The 18,038-nt window shown below is 54.0% G+C and overlaps 1 protein-coding gene across 1 annotated transcript in view; it reads right to left on the bottom strand.

Moving 5' to 3' along the window:
• Nucleotides 1-428: 428 nt before the first annotated feature.
• The window catches only part of ENPP6 (ectonucleotide pyrophosphatase/phosphodiesterase 6), a 76,421-nt gene continuing 58,811 nt past the window's right edge, over nucleotides 429-18,038 (bottom strand). Inside the window, exons 5-8 of the mRNA XM_006092695.3 lie at nucleotides 17,919-18,038; nucleotides 14,496-14,633; nucleotides 7,740-7,863; nucleotides 429-2,662 (exon numbers count right to left, since the gene is read on the bottom strand). Coding sequence (XP_006092757.1) covers nucleotides 2,457-2,662; nucleotides 7,740-7,863; nucleotides 14,496-14,633; nucleotides 17,919-18,038 — 588 coding nt within the window. The 3' untranslated portion in view covers nucleotides 429-2,456. The remainder of the gene's footprint in view (nucleotides 2,663-7,739; nucleotides 7,864-14,495; nucleotides 14,634-17,918) is intronic.

The following is an 18,038-nucleotide window of genomic DNA, read 5'->3' as shown; positions in this document are numbered from 1 at the left end:
CAAGATCACTTTAAGAGTAAAGAGAGCTGGAACTTTATCATTCAGAACTCTTCAAGGTGAGAAAGAATTCTTTGGGCCTATTCTAACTTCTGCTTCCGTCTTCAGAACGTAATTGGATTGGGTTCTGGAGATGGTGCATATAGACAGGGAAAGTGGCCATTCATCTCTTCGATTTAAGGATCTTCCTTCCCTTTATCTTTGTTATTGGCAGGGCAATCCAATTGTCGTTCTCATCCTCCTGGAATTAGCCACGGAGTAGTAAAATAATCCAGAAAAGGTTGTCTGTATGTAGTCCTCACAGATTTTACTTCTGTGGAACAAAACCATTTAGAGAAAGTAAAATTTTCCTGGGGGAAAGAATATACCTTTAAAACAAAAATTAAAGGGCGGTGGGGGGTGGGGGAGGGGGAACTTTAGCCAAAGAATCTAGCCACTAAAATGCATGCATTCTTTTAGGCACAAAGTTTTTTCTCCATTGAGGGGCTGAATTCTCTTAATTAGTTACCAATAGTCATGATTCCAAAAGTTCCGTATTCTCATTCATTGCTTCGAGAGTATTTACTGAGTAACTACACTTTGTCAGACAACTATCTGAAATCTGATTACGTAACTTGAAGGTTTTAGGCATGAGTGTGTGTGTGGGGGGAGGGGGTGGGGGTGGGGGTGTAGAATAGATCATGAAAGACAAATGCAAGACGGTATACATGTGTAGACCCCTCTTCATTTGATGACCCACTTTTCAGGATCCTTGCTTCACAGGAAGGTGGGCCGGGCGTTCTTCATCAGAGCTCCGTCCTTTAAGGAGAGAGAAAACCTGGAACAAGAGGCACGCACTTCACAACCCCTGCCAGTGTTGAGAGCACTGATTTGCTTTCAGCCAAAGGCTGGTTTGCCTGCGTTCCCTTGGATCCGACGCTGCGTTCTAAAAACACGTGACGTAAGCCCTTAGAAAGCTTGTGTGGAGAGGAAGTGGATGTTTTGAAGCAGGGACCCTCTGCTCCCATGACTCAAGGCACAGAGGCGGCTGGCTTCACCTGCTGGAGTCAGGGTGAGCATTGAGATCAACAGCCTGGAAGGGCTTCATCGTCCTGAGGAGACCCGAGGTTGTATTCCTGACACGAAAGTCGCACCGGCAGATCCACCTCGCTTAATGCAAAGTCATTTTTAATGCCACGACGTGTGTCTATGACTCCGATCACTTAAAGATGCAGTTGTCCCTTGTTTGTGCAAGATCCCCTGCACCCGGCTTGATGATTAACTGAAAACATTTCAACCAGGTTCAACGGCTCGTCTCGGGGGCTCTAAGACCTCAGGTCTCGCAGGTGGCGGTTGCACCACTTTCCTAACCAATGGCCTTTTGGTGAGTGACGGGGATTTGATTCCATCAGGTTCTCTCCCCGCACCCCGCCCTGATTTCCCTTGGAATTCTGGGTCACTCAGGGATCCACTTTGCTGTTGTTTAACAAGCAAAGCTCCAGCACACCGACGCATAAATCTTACACTTAATGCATCGCCATTCCAAGCAATGAACTGAGATTTCTGCAAATGTGTCCCCTCGCTCATCAGCCAGATATCTTTCCCAGCTGTAATGTGTGTCGGGTGTTGCTATAGTCTACGCTGTGTGTGGTGATCCAAAGAGTGTAGTCTGAGAAGGCCTTCACCCTGGCAGGCGGCGGGACATCCATCCATCCCCCCACAGCACCCAGGGGCTGCTACGGGCGGGGCCTCGGGCCGTCATACCCCGTGAGAAGTCACACAGAAGCCCCGATCTACGCTAAGCCCTTCTGCTCCTCAAGGCGAGGGGGACATTTTTGTGCATCCCGACTTTGGGAGGGAAGTCATGCCTGCCGCCTTACTCTGAGTTCTCCAATCCTTCGTGATTTTGATTGATGGGTGGCCCAAGCTAAGATAACACCCTTTTGGGGTTTTTGTAGAAGATGGAAAAACTCCATGAGCTGGGGCAGGAGCAGATGGCAGCCACAGCTGTCATGGGGAGCCTCCTTTCTCTGGGAAGGAAGGCACAGTCCAGGACTTGTGGCCATAGAGCCCCAGGCGGGCTCCTGGGTGTGCACGGGGCACAGGCGAGGGGCTGCTCTGAGCAGAGCGGGACAGAGTGGGGTCCAGGACTCTCACACAATATTCTCTCAAAGGCTGTTTGCTAGGGACAGGCCCTTGCTCAGACAGTTCATCTGCATTTCCAAATGAAAGAGAAAGGACACACTGACATACAGTCGAACAAGTTAAGAGCAAGATTTTCCTTATCTTCCGAAAAAAAATAAAGTTCAGATATTTGTTTTTAAGAAGTAGGGATTTTTATGTATAGAATCATCCAAGAATAAAATATTTTCAATGTGTGTGGCCCTGATTGTGTTAAAGAAGCTATTATTCAACTAGGACATAAAACCTCCCCCCCGTGAAGGCCCCCTTGTCTGAGTGTTTGGGACACAAAGGAGCAGCTACTGAAGGAGCAAGAGCAGAGTCAAGGCCAGGGCCAAACCCCCGGGCAGGTGCCGCGGGGCCGCGCTGGCCGGGCTCTTCAGCATGCACATCACCCGGGACCAGGACCCGTTATTGGGCAGCGGGGCGATGCCGGCCGCATGGCACATGACGTTGTAGACATCCACGGAGCGGATCGGGGCGGCCCTGAAGTTGGATTTGAAATCTGAAAGACACAGGCGAGCAAATAAGTTATCACAGTCAGTGACCGGGCAGAGAGGGGTGCGTCCCCGTGTGGAGGGATCACAATGGAGCTCCAGGTGGCTTTGGGATTGCAACGCCAGCTCTGTCCGTGGGGCGTGGAGTATGCGGAAGGCCACGGGTTGTGAAAGGAAGTGACTTTCTATGGCTCCTGGAGCTGAGTTCCTTTGAGAGACAAATCCCTGCCCAGCTGACCTTGAGCGTAACTGTGCTCCGTGTACCCGCCGAGCTGTCTTCCTGGGAGGCAGAGGGCCACCTGCAGCTGCTCCTTCCTGCAGAGCGCTGAGCGCAGCTGTGGCCAGAAGCTCAGCTGTCCTGCTGGGCTTGCCAAACCCCGCTAAAGGCATTCTTATCTTTCCTGACACCTATCTAGCAGGCACTGGTTGGCCAGGGCGCCAATTTCTACTGAAGAGATCCCATGGCAACTCAACGATACAGCATCGGCCCATGGACCAAAGGGCTGTGGCATCAATTCCGGGTCAAGGGCACATACCTTGGTTGGGGGTTTGATCCCCAGTCCCAGTCAGGGCACATGGGGGAGGCGACCAATCGATGTGTCTCTCTCATGTCAGTATTTCTCTCCCTCTCTCCCCCTCATCCCTCCCTTCCACTCTGTCTGAAAATCTGTGGAAAAAATATCCTTGGGCCCTAACTGGTTTGGCTCAGTGGATAGAGCGTTGCACTGCAGACTGGGGGGTCCCAGGTTTGATTCCAGTCAAGGGAAGGTACCTTGGTTGCAGGCACATCCTCAGTGGGGAGTGTGCAGGAGGCAGCTGAATCGATGTTTCTCTCTCATCGATGTTTCTGACTCTCTATCCCTCTCTCTCCCTTCCTCTCTGTAAAATATCAATAAAATATATATTAAAAAAATATCCATGGGTGAGGATTAAAAAAAAAAAAAAAGAATGTCTCTCCACTTCCCAGAGGGCCCAGGGCCGGATGGAACGTGGACCGTACAGCCTCCTGGAGCTGGAACTCAGAGCAGCAGCGATGGCTTCCTGATTGCATCCAGAGGACCACCGGAGCCTTCCCTGGAGCCTTTCGCTGGCGGATAAAGTAGCTCGGCTTCGTGAGGAAAAGCAACCTGGGGCTGGGGTTACAGAGCCGGGAAGGGGCCGGGGGTCTGATGGCAGGCTGTGCTTCCAGAAAGCCAGATGCTGCCCCGAACTCCAGCGGGGACACAGGCCCGAGAAGGGTGGGGCTGGCCCTTCACAGCATCCTAGGTGAGGGGGCCGAAGGAGGGATGTCAATCCAGAGCGCCCTCCTCCTTCCCCCCGGGGGGCAATAAGATGCTGACTGCCAGGTGCTGGTCTGCTTAAGAGCCAATGGAGGAGTTTGGCAATAATGTCCACAAGCAGTGTCGCTTTTAGGCCCCAAAACAGAGCTTCCAACAAAATGCCCAAAGCTGCACTGGGGTTGAACTGAGGAGGGAGATCTTATCCATCAATACAGCCTGGGCACGGCCTTTCAGATGTTTAAGGAAGTGGGGGGCTGGAGGGCTGTGCCCTGTATAGCTGCTTTGCTAACATGGGCCCAGATGCTTGATTGAAAAAGCAAACAGACCCAACAGCAACTTTCAGCTCTTGTGTCCACCCTGAGGTTACCGATGTGGAAGAAAGTTACGTACAGAAAACTCTGCCACCGAGCACGTCAGATCCGGAGCAAGGATGGGCTGGACACAGCCTGCAGCCACTCCCAGCTGGGTGACCTCGGGGGACGGGCAGGGAAATGGTGCCTCATCATAGCTCCAGGCACGTTGTATGTGCTCGATGCGTGGTAGCTGGTGCTATGAACAGGCATGTGGAATAGATGCCCAGCGAGGGCAAACGATGGATAGAAAGCAGTCCATACAGCCTCTGGAGGGCTCACTTTACTTTTGAGCAGGGAAGCTAAAAAGTCAGCATCATCTCGGGGGACACATAGTTTTTTAAAAAATCCAGAACCTCCCGGGAGAGGCGAGCGTAAGGCTGCCCCGGGATGCCACCCTTCTTACTATCAAGGCAAGTTGTACACATAAATGCAGGTGGTGGCTGTACTTCCCCAGAGATGACCCCTCTGCAGCCAGAGGAATCAATGGAAAGGTCGCCCCAGTGATGGGAAAGCAAGTCCTCTCCCTCCTGCTGACCTGCCGTGAGCCTGGGTGTGCTGATCACACTGCCCCATCCCGTGGGGGCCACGCCCTTGCCGTGTGTGTGGGCGGGCCTTTCAAACACCCACGTCTTTAACTCTTGACGGAAACATTGAGATAAACTCTGCAGACAGAAGTGTTGGAGATAGAGCATCCTTTTACATTCAAAGTACAAAATCAAATCCTGTGCCCGTAAGCAGGAAGGAGAACTGGGTTTCCTTTCCTGTTCCACCGGGGTCATGGCTTCCTGTTCTGCAGGGCTGGGACTTGGGGCCCAATGCAGACATGGTTCAGGCTGGAATGGGAGCTTCTGGAAAATTCCTGAAGAGCAAAACCATACCCCACCCAATTTGTGAGGACTCCGCCAAAGCTCTGCTAGCTCCACATGGCATTCTGAACCGGCCTGGGAATCTGAGGCATTCCCAGGGGTTGACATTTTTCAGATATAAAGACTGTTTCTCTCAAAGCAAGAAGGTTCTCGGGCTCCAGAGGTGCCTGCAACCTAGGGCTGTTCTCTGAGTCCGCTCACAGCTCACTCAATCATAGGCCTGCTGTCTTGGGAGTTCTCTGGGGCCGGATTAGGTGGTTCAGATTAGAAGCTGGGATTAACCAGAGACAGGCTACCTTCCTGACTGATTTCCCTCTCTCTTAGCTGGGCCAGACTCCCTGACTTCCAACCCTGCATGCGGGCAGCCACAAGGATGCCCGGCCTCCTCCCTAAGTGAGAGGCACCTACAATTAATCAGCAGGGATGTGCCTTTATCTCAAAGTGCAGCGAGAGAGCTATTAATGGCCTTGCTCTTAAATTGTCTTCTGAGTAAACAGCCCGTGTGTAAAGCTGTTCAATCTTTCATGAGAAGCGGAGATGGGACGGTTGGCGGGGGCTCTCCCGGCTCTATCTGCCTGGGAACATTTTTGCAATGAGCCCCGGCGGTTTGCATCAGGGGTCGTCTTTCGGTCTATAAAAGACTCAGGCTTTTAGTAGTCAAGGAGCCCCGGATGGAGGCCTTCGCTAATGGACAGAATCTCCCCCACCAAACTCAACCCGAAGCTAATGCAGCTTTTGGTATGTTGTTTAACATTTTTGGTTTGCTTCTGCTTTAAAATATGCCCGGGCCTTGCTCATAAACACTCCTTCAACTGACAACTGTTTTGCATTCGTGATCTTTTTTTCTCTCTGGGGAAGAGGGAGGTGGTGGTTTTGAACGAAAGCCCGGCTGTCTGGTGCTCTCCCGTATAAAGGCTGTGGCCCTGGAGTGTCTCCAGCCTAATCTAGCCGTTGACCTCCAAGGAGTCCTCGGGGTCTCATCACTCATTCATCCAGCTCTGAGCTGCCTGGATCTGGCAGGGGCCGGGCTGACAGGGAGCACCTGAGAGCTATTACTGGTTGACGGCAACATGCTAGACACCCTCTGCATGCCCCCGCCCCCCAACCCCGGGCCCAGGTCCTGACCCGGTCAGGGCTCCATAAATGCTTGCTGCTACTGTTTCTGACTCTCCCTTCAGCATCGGGAACTTGGATCACACGTGGGAAAGGTTGCGGACCCATGTGTTCCCCAAGCTCAGGTTGCTAGAGGTGCCCTCGGAGGGTGCAGACACTGACACTTCGGGTTCTCAGCACCTGTGGGGGGGTAAGGGGAGTGAGCCACGGCAGCGGGTGGATACTCGTCTTTGTCTTGCTGCATCGGGAAGAAGAGCGGGGCTTCCAGGAGTAATCTCTAGCTTCTACTTTGATAGGAAAGCGTGGATTTCATGGATGGAAGCATTTTGATCAACATCCAGAAAGGGGCATTTGGGATGTGGGTATGAGGGTCGGTTGGGTGTATTTAACCAGGAAGGGGGGGCGGGCAGTAGCGGGAAAGAGAATAGCTCATGAGCCAGTCAACTGACTGGTAGGGGCTGTTGAATGCTCTTTATCTTAATTATTATTATTATTATTATTATTATTACTATTTTAATCCTCACCAGAGGATATTTTTCCATTAATTTTTAGAGAGAGTGGAAGAGAGAGGGAAAGACAGAGAAACACTGATGTGAGAGAGACATATTGATTGATTGCCTCCTGCATGGCAGGGCCTGGGCCGGGGAGGAGCTTGCAACCATGGTACGTGCCCTTGACCAGAATCGAACCAGGGACCCTTCAGACTGCAGGCCGATGCTCTATCCACTGAGCCAAACTGGCTAGACTATCCTAATTTTTTTTTTTTAAAGAAGGGGGTGTCAGGTAGTAGTATGATCCTCAGAGTGTTGATAAACTTTTGCAAAATGTGAATTTTCGGTGCTCTAAATAATGAAAGCAAATGCCCAAATAGGCCCTCGTCACCCCTGCTCTCTGCCCGCCTTAGAATTCATCTGGTTGAGGAAGGTACAGTACATTTGCTTTCATCCAAGACCCCCCTCGTCATCCTGGCTGACTCTCAAAGTCAGCCTCCGGGTCGTTTCCGAGGCTGCCGTGGAGCGCAGGCCGGCTTCTGCTTGCCCTAAACGAGTGACCCCCGCAGGGCTGGGTGCCCTCGACAAGGAAGAAGTGTGGCGAGCCAGGCCGGGGAGCAACCACGCCAGCGCTGAAACTCGCAGCTGTCAGCACGCCGGCGTCCGGTAAGCGTTCCCGGACATCGGATGGCTGTGAAATCACATTCTGATGAATTAAGTGAAAAATGAATCGCAAACATGTGGAACACATTTTCCGGGCTGCACTCAAGGTTTAAAATTTACAAGGAAAACTATTCGGCCACATTTGCCAAACCCAAGAAGCATTTGAAAGCGAGCCAGCGAGAGATGTTTCACGGAGGCCGGCTGGGTTTGCTCAGCGTGGCTCATAAAGCAATCGGCCAGCCTGCCCTCCGCCACGAGCCCCCAGGGACGCGGCCTTGGGAACGGATGACGGAGAGAACCCTGCCGTTTCCCCGCCTACCGGGTCCGAAGGCCAGGAAGATGCCCCTCATGTCCATGAGCTCGTTGTCGTATCCGTGCCATCCGCGCTGCCAGCCTGCCCTCTTGCCGGTGCTGTTCATCCAGAACGGAAGCAGCTCTCGACTCTGAAACCAACAAGGCAGTTACTTCCCGGGTCCCGACACCGTGGGCAGTGAGCACCTGGCCCCGACCACCGCCCAGCACCGTGGGACTGCCTTCTCAGCATCGGGTCATCCGCTCGGATCACTCCCTACCCCGGGAGCTCAGTCCCTGGAGGCAGCCCACTCCCGCTCTAGTCATGCAGGTGTTCTCTCCCTCAGAGCTGAACTGTACCCTGCACCTCGTAATCAGATTTTGTTGTTGTTGTTGTTTTTTATTAATCCTCTCCCGGGGATATTTTTCCATTGATTTTTAGAGAGAGTGGAAGGGAGGGGGAGAGACACAGAGAGAGGCACATGGATTGGTTGCCTCCCACAGGAGCCCTGACCAGGGCCGGGATCCAGCCTGCAACCAAGGTACGTGCCCTTGCCCAGAATAGAACCCGGGACCCTTCAGTCTGCGGCCGACGCTCCATCCCCTGAGCCAAACCGGCCGGGGCCATAATCAGTTTTAGAACCACTAAATATAGCACGTTTTCGACCGAGGGGATGATCACATGTTCCTGCGGGATAATAGAAAGTACATTTGGCCCTCACCCCCGGTCCCTGGCACAGAGCTCCTGACACCCTTGGACGTTCCTGAGTGACAGGATCTTTGTGCTATTCATAGGCAGCCCCTTGCTCCCTCACCTGAGTTTGGGCTAATGGCCTGACCTTGGGGGAGGGACTAGTTGTTTCAGGAGGGACCAGCCCTGTGAGGAGAGGGTTAGACTTGTGGAGGTCAGCCATGTGGCCACTGCTTTCATCACCCCTGCCAACACAGCGACACCCCGTATGAAACCCGGGTACCACATGATGAAACCCGGGTACCACATGGTCCAGGAGCTTCTGACTGACTCATTGGTGTGCTGGGAGGGTTCCCCCAACAGGAACGAGCATGCTCTGCACCCCTCCCCCCAAGAGGCGTATTTCCGAGTTGTATCCTTTAGAACAAAACTGTAATCATAAGTACAGCACCTTTCTGGGTTCTGAGCTTCATTCCAGTGACTTATCAAACTGGGAGGGGGTTGTGAGAATCCTCACATTGTAGCCAATGAGATACAAGTACGTGTAGGCTGGGGACCCTGGACTCTGGCTGCCATCTGAAGGGGGACAGGCTTGTGGGACCGAGCCCTTCAGGTGAGGTGGCTGCTCTTAACTCGGGACAGTAAGTACCAGCATTGAACTGAATTGCGGGACACCCAATTGCTGTCAGAATTACTGGGAAACACGGCATCTAATCTAATCATCTCGCTTTTCTCGCAAAGCCCTTGGAGCCCAGAGGTGGTCCACTCTGACCATTTGGTGCACCTTCCGCCATCCGCACTGCCCTGTCCTGCCTTCCTCTGGCTCCACCCTCCGGAGCAGCTCAGAATCTCAGCCCCTCCTCTCCATGCAGTGACACGTTCGAAGAGGGCACTCACGCTCCTCTTACCCTGGCATCGTAATCTTCATGCCCCCCACTGGGGATGGGTTCCAGGACCACCTTCCCCTGAAACCCTTCTTCCCTCCAGAACTACATCTTCTTCTCCTGCAGGTGCTTCCTTGTGAGACAAAAGGCGTGAAGGTGAGTCCTGAGGAGGTCGGAGCCAGGCGGACACACTGAGCCCTTCATGGTCCACTGGATACTCATTCCTGGGAGCCCAGCCATCCTCTTACTAAGCAAGTACAATATCCCAGAAAGTTCAAACGCAGGAGGTAGAATTGGCTGGTTGTGGTGAGAGAGAAGAAGTAAAACAGCTCACATACCAGCAATGCACAGGCCGGCGCACAAGACTATGAGTCCCATGTAGTCAGCGTGCCATGCGGTTCACCAAGAGCCAACACTGCCATTCACCAAATCACCACAGCATCCCAGCAGGGATGGTATGTCCCTACTCTGTAGTTGAAGAAACCAAGGCACACACGGCAAGGTGAACGGCTGTTCTTCAAGCTGCGAGAGGCAGGGCTGGGACTGAAACCCAGGTCACCTGTCTCCCGTCCTTACGCACCTTTCACTGACCACGGCCAGAGGTCCCTGAGCGCTCCTGCAGGCCCTGGACGTGAGGCCCTCTCTGTCCCTTGCCTCCTCACTCCCCGGAGTGGCGGCCAGTTATAAAGTAGAGAGAGAGACTTTGGAACTGGTGGCCATGGGTTAAGTCTCACCTTGCCACTTCCTAGCCCCGTGATCCACCTGAGGCTCAGGTTCCCTGTGGAGCCATCACATCTGCCTCGAGAGTGTTTGGAGGATGACATGACTGCGTGCTCAGTGCCTGACACACAGTAGGTGCTCACTGAATGTCTGCGGCCGGTCCCAGATGCACGGGCTGTGGGGCCAGGCGCTCTGGCCATGCCGGCCGGGCAGGGGTGGCGGTGTGGCCTGAGCTTGCCTCTGAGTATTTAGCTGTCAGATCGCATTGCACACCATCCCCTCTCAGCCCATAAATCGCCCCTGGCATGACTGCTTGCCAAATGGCACTACTTCACTGCCTCTCGGTTTCCTGAATCTCCGTCACCCCTGTCCCTCCTCCGGCTGCAGCTCGTGTTTTTCCATGGGAATGCTTTCATTCACGTATTGCATTTCTGACTTGCTAGACTGTTGGTGTTCCTTATCTGTCAGATCCTGATCTGATGATCAGGATGTGCCCCAGTTTAGTTTCGTCACAGTCAGGGGGCCTCGATTCCTGGACGCCAGGTAGGACACTGGGTTGCTATCGACTTCCCCGGTTATGAGCCCCACAGGACACAAGGACCCCGAGACAGAGGCACGGGGGAAAGGGAGACGGAGACCAATGACCCGATTAAAAAATTCCAGTCGAGCCCTGACCGGTTTGGCTCAGTGGATAGAGCGTCGGCCTGCGGAATGAAGGGTCCCAGGTTCGATTCCGGTCAAGGGCATGTACCTTGGTTACGGGCACATCCCCAGTGGGAGGTGTGCAGGAGGCAGCTGATTGATGTTTCTCTCTCATCAATGTTTCTAACTCTCTATCCCTCTCCCTTCCTCTCTGTAAAAAATCAATAAAATATATTTTAAAAAAATTCCAGTCGAAATTCCACAAATACAAACACACCGGGTCACAGGGAAACCCACCAGTTTCTATGACAGTGACAATCCGCTCCAGGGACCACTGTTCTCACTGACTTTCAAAAGCAGTGATAACCCGGCTGCTTCTGCGAGAAGCTGGCCATTCCTGTAAGTGACCGGATGGAATGTGTGACGTGAATGAAGGATTGTTGCTCCTCCTTCCCACCGAGAGGCTTTCCCCGTCGTCACACGGTTCCTACATTCCCCTCCCGGTGCTCGCGGTGGAGGCAGCTCTAGCAAGGTGTGGCTCACAGACCGGCTCCAGAGCGCGAACCCCCGGGCTGCCCATCCGCCAGCTGCCGGTCAAGGAGCCTGACCCCCCACCTGGTGACATCCTAGGGAGGTGCCCAGACTCTTCCGATTTGGCCAAAGGTGAGATGGGGTAGGACTGGGGTGTGTGTGTGTGTGTAGCCATGGGAACTCAGAGGCCACACGGGAAGCTCTTATAAAAAAATAATTGTTGGGTACGGAGGTCCCCCAGCATCGGGACCCTTGGGAACAGTTAGGTTGAGGCCCCTTGAGACAGGGAGGGCTGTGTGAGCTCGCCTGGGAAAAGCCACAGACGAAGGCAGCCGACAGATCAGGCTGCTGGAAGGAGCGAGAGCAATGGAGAGTCTTCTGCTCCCGGTGCCGGCCTGAGGCCATGCCAATCAAGTCCGGTGACCCGAATCCGGTCAGGTTAGGATAGATAAAAGGTGAGCACTGACCTAGGTGTGTGAGGGGCCTGGGGGAGTGGTTTCCCTTACGGACCACTGTCTCAGAGTCTGCGGCACTGCCATTCTACGGGCTCTCCCGAGAGGCCCCCTGTTGGCGAGGTTCCTCAGGGCCCTGTGGGTGGTGGCTATGAGCCTTCAGATGTGTGTTTGCCACAGGCCACTGCAAGGAGATGTCCCTCTGCCTGTCTCTCTGTCCCTGTCTCAGATGGCGCCCTCTTTCTAAAGGAGAACAAATGGCACAGGCTCTGGCCCTGGTCTGTCCTGGGAAGCCCGGGGCCACACACAGCCTAATCCTGGAAATGAGAAACGCCAGACAGGGAAGCCAGCGGGTGGAGAGGAACCAAGCTCCCTAGGGGAGGGGGGAGGGAGGGTGTGGATGGGGTTTCTCTCCGCACGCCCCCTCCCCCCCATCATGTTTATTGACGTGTGACAGGGGTGCAGAGGGCAGGCCTGTGTGCTCAGACGGCTGACACAGACGACCCTCGTCGCCACCAGAAAGCCAGCAGCTCCCAGCACTCAACACCCGCTTCCGGGAGCTCAATTATCCAGGCCTGCACAACGCCACTCCGGCTGCCACTGCCTCCCAGATCGTCTTGATTTCCCCCGTGTTCTGGGCCTAACTGCCCTTCATCCTTGGGCCTTAGAATTGAACCTGGCATTGCACACCCTCTGCCAGTTTTCAAAGTAAATCTTTCCTCTGGTGACGCGTCCTGGCCTCCCTGAGACGCGCGGCCTGAATTCACTGCATTTCCCTCGGCTCCAAGGGTCAACCATGAGACACTGTGTTTCATGGTCTTTCACCAGGTCTGGCAACATCTGGCACCTTCTTAACCTGCCAGGCGGGGAAGGGGGGTGTGAAGAGGCCGCAGGAATCAGCCCAGGGAGCTGGGAGGGACCGGATAGGCGCCCTGCGCCTCGGCTCCCGCTGTGGCTAACGGGAGCAGGAGAGTTCCCGTGGCGCTTTCAACGCCTGCTCCCCATTGCAATCTCGCTGGGCTACTAACAGTGATCTAAGTCAAAGGCCTGACTTAACTCCTCAGTTTACTTGGCTTCGGATTTACAAGCCTCCCAAGTGAACACCCTGCCGACCCAAGAACCAACCGTCTCCACATTCAATTCATCTCCTTCGGATTGAAGAAGTCAGTCCTCGGCCTTGGCCGTGTTCTCATTCCCGTGGAGGAAAACGGAAGGTCAAGGTGCCACAGACCTGACCTCAAGAGCTTCCACTCCAGGAAGCCAGAGAACAAAAGCTGGCAAACCCACATAGCAGCTGGGGCGTGGCCAGGGCGTCATGGGAACTCCAGGGAGAGGATGTTTGGGATGAGCTGGGTGCTTCATGGAAGAGATGGAATTTGAGTTGGGCTAAAGGACAGGTGGGACTCAGCAGAGGGCCCTCCAGGGACTGTACTGACTGTTCATTGGGATGATGATGTTGCCAGGACCTCTGAGGTGAGGGCAGGCCTGGGGTTGGGGGCCGGGGGTGGGGGCAGAAAGCAAGCTTGGGGGGCTGTGCGGGGCGGGTGGGAGCTAGGTCAGCAGTCGCACTGGGAAGCTGTGCGGTGCTGAGGGACAAATTAAATCTGCTTCCCCATCTGTATCTTTTTCAGTGACAGCACTCTAAGCCAGCGGTCGCCAACCTTCCGGACCTCACGGACCACCCGTGGTCCACAGACCACAGGCTGGCGACCGCTGCTCTAAGTGACCATTAAAAAAAACAGACTCTGTTAAGTCTTCCTGTTAGAGCAGCCACCTGCTTCGAGTCTGCAAAACTTAAACCGGTGGCAAAAAGTTGGTATTTATACGGGAAAGGCGTTTGTGCCAAGGAAGCAAAATCATGCATGTTTGCGGCATGCGGCTGCAGGGAGCAAGGGAGAGGGATTCTATTTTATTGGCCCCCAACCAGCATCGATTTGTCCTGACTCGGCCGTTTTCCCGATTACGGCTAAACCAGCAAGAAGATTCCCCTGCCACGGACACTGGACCCACAGGCCTGAGAAGCCGGGCTAAGGAATGAGAGGGGGTGAGCTGTGCATTAACCCTCCTTGATTACTTGCTTTTAAACACTCAAACGAAATTCTAGAGTTTTCTAACTTGGAAAGTGTCCAGCCCAAGACCTTTTGCGTGACTCAGGAAGCTGGCTCCATGGGGTCAATGGGCTCACCTACTAGACCGCCTGTGTGTTCGACGCGCAGCCCTGGGAAACCCACTCCAGTGAAGCTGCTGGGGCCTCGGGCAATCTCACTCCAGGGAGCTCCAAACTGTGAGCAAGCGGAGAGAAGCACTTGGTTCTTAGAGGAGAGAGAGTTTGAAACGACAAGACGAGGGAAGGCCAGTCTGTGGAGGGCCCCGCTTGGCCTGGGACCGCACAGCTGGCATATGGGACCACGTCTGCTCCGTTTCCTGGTGACCAGGTGCTTTCTGTCTGCGAGCGCACAGGGATGACTCAGTCCTCCTGGGTGACAGTTCCCGGTTCGGGAACCCCACTGTTCCGCACCCAGGCCCCACGTCCGCTCGTTAGTGTGATCAGTATTGCAGATCACCACCCGAGGTCTTTCTGGCAGCTAAAATACTAGTCATAGGCCTGCCCCTTTGGTGGCCTCGCTACCACTCCCTCTGAAAGCCAATAGGAAAAATATCCTCAGGTGAGGATTAACAAAAAATAAATAAACAAATAGAAGTCACCCGACCAAGCCTCTTGAGTCTCTAAAGAAGGAAATAGTGTAATGAACGACACCTAAGTGAAAACAAAATCTTTTCCGTGTAAAGGCTGAAGAGCTAGTACCTGTGGTTGTTTGGCAGCATTTGCCTAATGCATAAGTTGTCGCATATTTTCTAATTACCTCAGTTATGAACCATCCTTCATCCGCCAGTAAGGTCAGTGGAGAGACAAACTTCCCTTTCTTGTAGTAGAACCTGCTGGGTATGGCTTCCTTCTCGTAGACAGTCATGTGCTCCACTGTCCGCAGCTTGTTGTATATCTGCAGAGAAAACCAGGGGTGACTGGGGTTGCATCCTCTTTGTCACACGAATGTGAATCTTTAATGCACCTGGAGGAGAGGGAGGACTTTATAAGACTAAAAAGAAAAAGAAAAGAGAAATTCCTCAAACAGCTGATAGACTTGACTCCGTAAAAAAGAGAAACTTCTGTATGTCTCAGAAGACAAGGAGGTTTACCTAGTGAGGCTGGAGATCCACATGCCCGTGACCCAGGGGTAAGCGAGAACCCTGGTACATGTGCGCCTGCAGGTCTGTGAAGGGATACGTACTGCAAACTGGAGCAGCCCGAAAGCCTAGCAACAGTGGGATACCTGGATCGAGGGGTAAACGGCAGTGGAATATTATATAGCAACAAAGAGGAAGGGATTATAGCTACACAGAACACCTGAATTTCAGTCTGAGACACACACACACACAGCACATTGCAGAAGAACACAGACAAGCGTTTTCCTATTATAGAAAGTTCAAGTAACTACAAAAACTAATGACCATATTTGGTAAAACGATAAAGAGAATTAGGGAAACGATCACTCGGAATTTAGGACAGTGGCTTTCTCTGAGGTGGCTGCACGGGTGATGGGGTCTGAGAAGGGCACACAGGAGTTACTACAGGTAACGATACTGTGTGTTTCTCGGTATATTGAATATAAGGTGCCGTCATAACAGTATCCTTTACACTTTACACATATTTTATAATAATTTTTGGCATCTACTGAATAATAAATGAACAAACTACAAAAGTGTATTTATGTCAAAAAGGCTAAAATAAAATTAAAGAGAGAATGAGAAATTGGATCCCACCACGACCAAAGGAAGGATCTGTTCTTTGACTTGACCTAGAGCACGTCCTACCTCCACTCGCATCTGAAAAGTGCCAGTTGTCCGCCACTAATTACACTGCGAGTTCCCTGATGACGTGTAAACTCTGTACGCGTGTCCCACATCCAGCAGCAGCTTAACATGTTCCTGGCTAAAACGAAAACCCACTGGCTGACGCTGAGGAACTGACGGCAAACTGGAGTTTATCTACTTGCCTCTGAAATTAATTAGTCCTCAGGCTGTCTGGCAGAGAGTTTCCGATGGCCCCCGTGTGTCGTGATTTCCTACTTCAGAAAGCCCACACATGCCCTAACCGGTTTGGCTGAGCGGATAGAGCGTCGGCCTGCGGACTGAAGGGTCCCAGGTTCGATTCCGGTCAAGGGCATGTACCTTGGTTGCGGGCACATCCCCAGTGGGGAGTGTGCAGGAGGCAGCTGACCGATATTTCTCTCTCATTGATGTTTCTAACTCTCTATCCCTCTCCCTTCCTCTATGTAAAAAATCAATAAAATATATTTTAAAAAAAGAAAAGAAAAAAAATAAAATAATAACAAAAAAGGAAAAAAAAAAAAAAGAAAGCCCACACTTTGGGGAAGTGGGTGCATGTGCAGGAAGCCTTTGGAGAAGGGAAACATCCAAGGACACATCGCAGGCCTCACATGGTCGTGTCCATCACATGACAGACTGTCACCCAAACACGCCCCCCTTGTGAATAATCTACCACCTGCGTGAGGCAGCTGGCAGCCGCCTGGTCGGGAGGAGCGCTTCCCACTCGCGAGCGGCCCCCGCCTAAGTGTCCTGGAAGTGGCGCCTCCCTAAGGGCCAAGTTGGAGGTGCGGGCGGGCGAGCTGCCTGCCAGGGGAACCGGCCCTCTCTGTCTCCGCAAGAAGCAGTCACTGTGGCACCCGCCCCTGCGTGAGAAATTCTCCCCGTTTCGTGTTGAGGGTGCTCATGGGACATTGTGCAAACACGCCTTCCCCTCCTGAGAAAAAGGCCTGTCCGCCGGGGGAGGGGCAGTGCTGGGTCGGGTGGGCTGTTGGCCACTGGTCCCTCAGCCCCACACTGACAGCTCTCAGACTCTTCGATGGGGTGGGCGGGGTGGGGAGAGGGGTCTCTGGGCCAAAGAGAAGAGGCCGCAGTCCACCCCTGCGCTCCATCAACACCAACAACCTCTCAGCACCCGTTGGCAGTGTTTCCTGCTGTGAGCATGAGGGAGGCACCAGGCCCGCCATGGCCCACTCCTGGCACCCCACGGCGGGCTCCCCCACAGGCTGCAGCTGGGCCTCCCCGAGGAAGGCGCTCGTCCTGGCCCAGAGCAGCTTCTCTGGAGCCAGCAGGAGCCCTGAAGCCTGCACTGGGAGGCGGCCAGGCCATGTGGGGCCGAGAGGTCACCCAACAGTGCCACCTGCTCCTCCTCATTTTCTCAGGGTGACTCAGCACCAGGTTCTCCGGATGTAATCGGTGTTGGGGAGAAGGGTAGGCAGAGGCCTGTTATCTCAGGGTGCCGGGTCCCCGGAGGGCAGTGACGGGGGGAGCGAGCATGGAGCCACATCTGCACATGTGGGAGCTCAGCCTCACCCTCGTGGGAGCACCCCCCTTGGATGGTGGTGATCACAGCCTCACCCTCATGGGAGCACCCCCCGGATGGTGGTGATCACAGCCTCACCTCTCGGGAGCACCCCCTTGGATGGTGGTGATCACAGCCTCACCCTCATGGGAGCACCCCCTGGATGGTGGTGATCACAGCCTCACCCTCATGGGAGCACCCCCTGGATGGTGGTGATCACAGCCTCACCCTTGCAGGAGCACCCCCCTTGGATGGTGGTGATCACAGCCTCACCCTTGCAGGAGCACCCCCCTTGGATGGTGGTGATCACAGTGAGTGACACGTGCATTGTCCTTGCAGCGGCCAGCATGCCCCTGTGCTTCCAGCAGCCCCGGACGGAAGCTGCGCTGGGTGGACAGAGGGGCCTGGTTGGGAATATGCTGGGTTATGACGGAGCTGGAGGAGACCCAGCAGAGTGGATCCTGTGCTAAGGAGCTGACCCACAGCGCACACGGCCTCAGCGGCTCATTCGCCTGCTTGTCTCCAGTTCCCTGAGGAACAGTCAGATGGGGCTGCTCCAGAGAAAGAGCATCTGCGTGTGCCTCCGACACTGCCCGGCAGGTGAGCACCGGGCCAGCACAGTGGGCCCATTACGGGCTAAACACTCAGCCTGCGAAGCACTGTGCATCCCTTCTCGCCTTCGGTTGCCACTGAAGTTCAGTGCGGTAGGTCCCCGCACGCCCATTTTAGAGAAGAGAAAACAGAGGCAGGGGAGGCTGAAACCGTGATGGAGGTCACCAGCTGCTGCAGGACAAAGATCAAGCACGAGTGGTGGCCGGGCTCTATCCCCTCCCCTCCCCTGTCCACCTCCCTCCCCGTCTTGTGCTCTTTGTGCTCTTGCCTCAGCGTGTTTCCCGGGAGCTGGCCAGAGGCTCACAAGGGGCCCGCGGTCCTTCACTTGCTGCAGGTCCCCCAGGCTGATGTGCTGCTTCAGCTCAATCACTTTGTCCTTCCAGAAGAT

Source organism: Myotis lucifugus, unplaced genomic scaffold (genome assembly GCF_000147115.1).
Source record: "Myotis lucifugus unplaced genomic scaffold, Myoluc2.0 scaffold_102, whole genome shotgun sequence".
In the NCBI taxonomy this organism is placed as follows: domain Eukaryota; kingdom Metazoa; phylum Chordata; class Mammalia; order Chiroptera; family Vespertilionidae; genus Myotis; species Myotis lucifugus.
The sequence above is the reverse complement of the archived record's forward strand: the minus strand, read 5'-3'. Positions and strand labels throughout refer to the sequence as shown.